This window comes from Zingiber officinale, chromosome 6A (genome assembly GCF_018446385.1).
Source record: "Zingiber officinale cultivar Zhangliang chromosome 6A, Zo_v1.1, whole genome shotgun sequence".
In the NCBI taxonomy this organism is placed as follows: domain Eukaryota; kingdom Viridiplantae; phylum Streptophyta; class Magnoliopsida; order Zingiberales; family Zingiberaceae; genus Zingiber; species Zingiber officinale.
The window spans coordinates 87,327,571-87,334,948 of record NC_055997.1 but is presented as its reverse complement, the minus strand read 5'-3'; the positions used below and the strand labels follow the sequence as shown (position 1 = coordinate 87,334,948).

Sequence of the window (7,378 nt, the reverse complement as noted above, 5' to 3'; positions counted from 1 at the left end):
TGAATTATTGGCAATTATTTTAAATTTTGACTTTTGGTTTGTGTCGATTCTTTTTATAGTTATGGTTAACTTGATGATAATTTTGTTGATTTTTAAAGTGTTTAGATTTTGAATTTGATTTGGGTTTGTATTTTGAATTTTGGTTTGGTTTATTTGATTTTATATAATGTATTTTTTCTTTAGGTATATAATATTGATTGAGTCCTACTTGCATGGTTAAGCACGCTTTCGGAACCCAAGCTTGATTAGTTGATTTGTATTGAGTTATTAATGACTTAAAAGTTTTATTTGAGTTTGACTTGTATCCGAGTTCGGTTTTATTATAACATGCTTTTTGATTGTTCAGGATTAAGTCAAGATTTTTTGATGTTGTTGTGAATTTTTCTAACATTCCTTTTAAACTGTTGATCTCATTTTTTAGTGATAAATTCTCCTCCTCAAGTGTTAGATCTTGAGTTGGATCTGAATTTTTTATTTGTTCCTTGAGGTTTTGATTTTCCTCAAGAAGTGATTTGTTTTCATTTTCTATTTTGGTTAATTTACTATTTAAACAGGAAATAATTCTAAAAATTTTTTTGTTTAAATTAAAATATACCTCATTCGGGCCTTCGGAAACGAGTACGGACTCGTGGCTTGTTTCGGGTTCAGACCCGTCTTCATCTTCCGACTCGTCTTCTGTTTCGTCTTCGCGGGCCATCAGTGCGAGGTGGCTCTGATGTTTCTGCTCTTCTTCCTCTGATTCGTCCGAGGAGTCGTCCCACGTTGCTTTGAGTGCCTTCTTTCTGGTTAGCTTTGGTTTGTCGAACTTTAGTTTTGGGCATTCGTTCTTGTAGTGTCCCTTTTTATTGCAGCCGTAGCAAGTCACGTTCTTTTGTTCTGAGGGAGAACTGATCTTTTGAAGATCCTTTTTGCTGAAGCTTCTCTTTCTCCTGGTGAACATTTTTCTTACCAAGTTCACCAGGTGTTCTTCGTCTTCGGAGTCTTGGTAGAGTCTTCTTCAAATTCAGGCTTGCTTTTCTTTTCTTTGGAGGAACCTGCAAATAAAGCTATACCTTTCTCGGCTCCAGCATTAGTTTGTTCGTGTAATTCTAATTCACAGAAAAGCTCATCTAATTTTAATTTAGAAAGATTCTTAGAAATTTTGTAGGCATCCACTATTGATGCCCACAAACTATTACATGGAAAGGCGTTTAATGCGTACCTTATTAAGTCTCTATTATCCATCTGGTGGCCTATCGCATGAAGCCCGTTGAGGATATCCTTGATCCTCGCGTGGAGCTGATTCGCCGTTTCACCTTCCTGTATTTTTATATTAAAAATTTTATTCAAGAGCAAGTCTCGTTTGGTTACCTTGGCGTCGCTCGTTCCCTCGTGCAGCTCGATCAATTTGTCCCACAGCTCTTTAGCGTTTTTGTGTGGACCGACTCTGTTTAGTTCTTCTCTTGTTAATCCGCACTGTAGAGTGTTGATTGCTTTATTTTCTGTTGATGCTTTCTTCTTCAAATCAGCTGTCCAGTCTTCAGGATCCAGTATATTCCCGGAAGTGTCTGCTGGAATTTTGTAGGGCCTCGTAACGCTCATCCACTGGTCGAAGTCTGTTTTGAGGTAGACCTCCATGCGCTTCTTCCAGTACGGAAAATCGTCCCCGTTGAAAAGTGGAGGTCGTACTGTGCTGAAGCCTTCTTGTTGGGACATCCTGTACACAGATAAATAACCAAAAAAAATCCCAAGACTTGGTCTTGGATTAGTAGTGCGGGAAGAGAGAATAAAAAAAATCTAGATTGGTGTTGCACCAATTTAGTTTTAATTGCAACAAAAAAAATATTAAAAAAAATGATAAACCAGTTTTGAGTTTAAGTGTAAAACTGAAGACCGAGAAAAAAAAAAGGAAACAAAAAAAATTTCACCCCCAGTCTGATTGGTGGTTGCACCAAATCAGAGCGGTACCTGCTCTGATACCACTTGTAGGACCGTTAGATTCGATAGAGGGGGGGGTGAATATCGATTAGAAATTTTAGAGTATAAACGCAGCGGAAAAGTAAAATAGACACAAATGTTTTTTACTTCGTTCGGAGCCTGTGACGACTCCTACTCGAAGGCCCGTGGTCCTTGACCACTTTCGTTGGGCAATCACTAACAAGTCGAAATATGATTACAGAATGAATACAGGAAATGCTAGTGAAAATAAAGCAATACCGACAAGGAAATTAAATAAAAACTGAAGGAGCACTTTGTCGGAGCGTTGTTGGTGTCGCACTGAACGTCGAGCAGCAAGACCAGCAGTAGAAGAGTTCTCAGATTAATTATTGATTCTGAAGCTCCTGCCTGGGGCTTCTTTTATATGCTGCTCCGGGCGCCTGGATTCCTTCCGGGCGCCTGGAATGTGACGTAGCTGCTCAAACCGAGATGCTCCACGTGGCGACGACTTGGCTGGATAGAATTTGCCTTCCGGGCGCCCGGACCTCCGGGCGCCCGGATCCCCTCCGGGCGCCCGGACCACCTTGTTCCAGAAATCTCCTTTTTCCTGCAAAACAAAGTTAGTCCGAGGCAATATATATCCTGCAAAACAGATTGTTAGCACATTTTATCATAGTAGGAATTAGCACAAGTAGTATGACTTAGATTCCGTCTTTCCGAGACCGGAATCTAGTCACGATCTCGACTTAGACATCTGAAATGGTTCTAAGCCGGATCGACGCCTAATATTCCCTTCCCGGGAACGCGTCCTCGCAGTCACTCCCCTCCAGTGACTTACCTCACTTACCTGCCAGACGTCCGGTCAGCCCTTCGACCCGTCTGGACTTCTTGCCAGCTATCCGGTCAGCCCGTCGACCTAGCTGGACTTCTTGCCAAGCGTCCGGTCAGCCCGTCGACCCGCTTGGACTTCTCGCCAGCTATCCGGTCAGCCCGTCGACCTAGCTGGACTTCTCGCCAAGCGTCCGGTCAGCCCGTCGACCCGCTTGGACTTCTCGCCAGCTATCCGGTCAGCCCGTCGACCTAGCTGGACTTATCCTGCACACTCGATCAGAGTGTTAGATAACGACGAACCTAACTTAACCTGATTTGTCATTCATCAAAACCTGGGTTAGACCGTTAGTGCTAACCGCACCAACAATTTTGACTTCTTCCGATGTGTTAAAATATTATTGAAAGAATCAACTAGTATTTAGCCTGATATGTTCACATTGAGCATGATATGAACAAAGCAAGTCCAATGTGGGCCTAATTTACATGTTAGGCTTGATATGTTCATATCAAGTTCAATGCTAACTGATTCTTCTAATGACATTTTAACATTTTGGAGAAGCTAAAATAAGCAATGGAAAGCACCGTTGGACTCCTTACAACTTCATAAATCTATAGGAACTGAAATAAATCCAATTAGACTTATGTAAGTCCATTAGTGGGTTTCTACTAAAATCCACTGATAGATCTAGGCAGGTTTGATTTGACCCATTTTCAGGTCCCATGGATTTCTAAGGCCGCAATAAGTCCAACAATGCCCTCAATTGTTTATTTCGGTTTCTCTAGAGGTATTAAAAATATTATTAGAACATCAGCTAGAATGTGATTTTGGTCTCCAAGAAATGAAACATGTGGTAGTGCCGATTCAGATCCTCAAGAAAAATAATAATTGCAATTAAACTGTAATGTTGATTTTTAAAAATATGCATCATAATAGTTATGCATGCATGCAAATGAGAGAGAAGAGAGGAAAAAAAGAGCATGGTGGTAAAAGATAATTTACTCGCCCCTAACATGTTTGTCAGCTCATCCTTAAGCGGAGAGAAAATAATATATATATATATATATATATATATATATATATATATATATATATATATATATAAAAGGGAGGAAAAAGAAAAGAAAAGAGAAAGAGAAAAAGTCAGATTTAACATAGAGGTAAAACAGGAAAAAGGTATTCATTTTAGGTATCTTCAAAGCTTAGGATGCCTTTTAGGTTGGGTTAATTTCGAACTTTGGGCAAATTACTGAATAAAAAAAATTATATAAAACTCATTGATGATTTAATATTTATTTTTTAAAATAAATTATATTCTTAAATTCATTAAAGTCATGGCCTCCAAAATTTATTCATATTTTTACAAATTATAAAATTCTAATAAGAATTTAAAATTTTAAAAATACAAAAGGAAAATTAATAAAAAAAATTAATAAAACATTAATAAAATAAAAAATAATTTTTATATTTTTAATAGTTAATTAAAAGAAAAAGTAAAATTAAATTTAAAAAATAAAAATATAATTTGATACTGTTTTGATCAAATATGGAAAAAAGATGAATCGTGTTCCTCACCGTAAGCTTCCTGACAAAACGACGGAAATAAATCATGACATAAATAAAGGAATTTTTTTTTTTTTAAAACTATGCAGTTTTTTTCATAATAATTTACTATTTAAATATCAATTCGGTTGTATCGGTATCATCTTTAAAATTCCAGGCATTATTTTGCATGCAGGCTGAAAGTTGTTGTAAATTTATATTTTTATATTACTAAAATTTTAGTGCTGGATCGTATTAATTAATGATCTATCATGTAAAGTTGAAAATTTGTAATTTTGACTTGTCTTGCCATTCGATGTCACATGCTCGTGACTAGATGGCACGAAATTAAAAGCTTTTATATAAAAAATATTTAGTAGCTTTTATATTAATTCAATCATTGTCAAAAAAATATTAATATTTTTTTTCACCATAAGAGGTATACAATTCGACGTTAGAAATTTCCTCCATGACACAGTTGTAAGATTTCGTCAATATTTTTTATTAATTATTCTACGACCTTTTAGTTAACGGTATCCACAAGGAGAATACTTTGTCCCATGCCTAGATATTATAAATTAATTTCATGATTTATATTTTATATATATAATATTATCATTCTAGAACATGACCGTAGCGGCATCATCCACAAGAATAATACTTTGACTTTTCAAAGTACTCTTACATAATAAATAAATTACCTCTTAGGCATCCATTAACCACTGTATTTTATTTTTTTATTTATTCTTTGATCAATTGCTTGAACGCCTTCAATATGGACTCTTAGGGCATCTATAATGTCACCTTCACATTAATACTAAAATTTTGTTTTTTTTTATTTATTATTTTATTTAAATAGTTCAAAGAACTGAACTGTTAATGTTACAGTACATTCACGTTGGCGTTAATGCCTCAGGTATTAATATATTGTGGATGTTCTTCATAGACAATTGATCTTAAACAGTATATTCGACCCTTCTAGTAATTTATTTAGTTTTATAAATAGAAAATTTGACTTGGGTTTCATCTGGTGATCAGAGCAACGAAGGCGTCCAGCTCGGCACGAGACGCTCCGCCGTCGGCCACCGCCGCTCGCACCGCTTCCCCCAGCGCCCTAGCCTGCCGCCTCACACCCTCGCTTTCCTCCCCCACCATAACCCGCCTGATGGCCGCCGCGATCTCCTCCCGCCCCACCGCCTGGCCGCTACCCCGAACCGCGACGCCCGCGCCGTGGTAGTCCACCACCAGCGCGGCGTTGGTGGGTTGGTCGGAGTGCATCGGCCACGCCACCATCGGCACGCCCAGGCATAGGCTCTCTGAGCACGAGTTCCACCCGCAGTGGCTGAAGAACGCCCCTGTCGCCTGGTGGGCTAGAATGTCCAGCTGCGGCGCCCACTCGCGCACCACCATCCCCCGCTTTCCTACCTTCTCTTCCCATTCCGCCGCCAGCTTCATCCGCTGGCCGTCGTCGCCCTCTTCCGCAGCGAATATGTCGCCCCTGTCGGCGTCTCTCAGCACCCACAGAAACCGCTGCTGGCTGAGCAGCAATCCCTGCGCCAGCTCCCTCACCTCCTCACCGGACATCGTTGTCATCGTCCCGAACGACACGTACACCACCGACGCCGGCGGTTGCTGGTCCAGCCAATTCAAACAATCGTGGGAGCTCGCTCTGTGGATATTAATAGTTCAAGTCACTAATCAATTCAAAAGAAAGATTAGATAATCAAAGACAATCTACAAATGCAAATCACTTACAGACGCTCGCCGGCGACGACGGCTAACGGACTCAGTGGGCCGATGGCAAACAGCTTCTTGCTGCAGTACTCGGGTTCTTGTGCAAGCATATCGAGGAACTCACCCTCGAGCACGCGACACGTGTTCAAGAGCATTCCGGATGAGTAAACAGTCTCGTAAGTTGCCGACTGCCGTCGGACGAAGGCCACGAACTCCTCGGTGATCATGCCCTCCAAGGACGGGAGGGTGAGGCCGTGATCACGGCTCAGCTCGAGGGCGACGGAGGGTCGTGCGAAGATGATCTGGAACAGGGCAGGAACGCAGTGAAAGACGTAGGACTCAGTGTTGGGGAAGGCGGCTGCCTCGTCAGCGGCGAAAGAGGCGAGCGGATCGTGGATGACAACGACTCGGCGGGAGGAAGCAGAGAGGGAGCGGAGGAGCGCACCGACGGGGGCGCGGAGGTGCTCGAAGACGTCGAATAAGGGCTGGAGGTGGGCGGGGAACTTGGTGCCGGCCGTGGGATCCGGGGGCGGGCTGCGGAAAGGAGGAATGGGTAGCTCGTGAAACGAGATGGCGTTGGCGAAGGAGGACCACTCAGGGTGGAGGCGGGAGATGGCCTGGCGGACGTGCGTGGTGGTGGACGCGTAGTGGACTGCGAGTCCCCGGCGCGAGCATAGGAAGAGCGAAAGGTGGAGGAGCTGCGCGAGGTGGCTTTGCGCCGTGAGCGGCACCATCACCACCGCTACTGTGCCGTCAACTTGTCCCTCGTATGCTACTGTTTCCATCGACGCCGGCGGCTGCTCTTCCTCCTAATCAGTTGCTACTCTTCCTCCTAAGCAGTTGCTATATTAGACCGAATCCAACGCAGACATTCATGCATAGACTCCGTCTGGTAAGAAGCATCTCTCCATCCATCAGTCTCTCTCCCTGACTCCGTCCGTTTTGGCCGTTAGCTTCCGAAGAATATTTTGGGTAAATTGCTTTTCCCCCCTCTTGATGTGACACCGCACTCCTCTCCCCTCCTCTCTCTCCCTATCAAATGACAGTTCTACCCTTTCTTTTTTCTTTATTTTTTTAATTTTATTTAATTTTATTTTTTAAAATAATTTTATTTATTATTTTTCATCAATATTTATATATTTTTTAATTTTATTTAATTTTATTTTTTAAAATAATTTTATTTATTATTTTTTCATCAATATTTATATATTTTTTAATTTTATTTAATTTTATTTTTTAATTAATTTTGGTTATTAATTTTTAATTTAATTTAATTTTATTTTTTAAATTAATTTAGTTTATTATTTTTTTATCAATACTTATATATTTTTTTAATTTTATTTAATTTTATTTTTT

The 7,378-nt window shown here is 40.6% G+C and overlaps 1 protein-coding gene across 1 annotated transcript; it reads right to left on the bottom strand.

The window, feature by feature from the left end:
- Nucleotides 1–5,169: 5,169 nt before the first annotated feature.
- LOC121995004 (putative cis-zeatin O-glucosyltransferase) lies at nucleotides 5,170–6,807 on the bottom strand. Its single transcript, XM_042548866.1, has 2 exons — nucleotides 6,044–6,807; nucleotides 5,170–5,957 (listed from the first exon to the last, which is right to left on the bottom strand). Exons 1-2 carry the CDS (start codon nucleotides 6,805–6,807, stop codon nucleotides 5,312–5,314), a joined length of 1,410 nt encoding a protein of 469 aa, XP_042404800.1. The 3' UTR covers nucleotides 5,170–5,311.
- Between the last annotated feature and the right edge of the window lie 571 nt (nucleotides 6,808–7,378).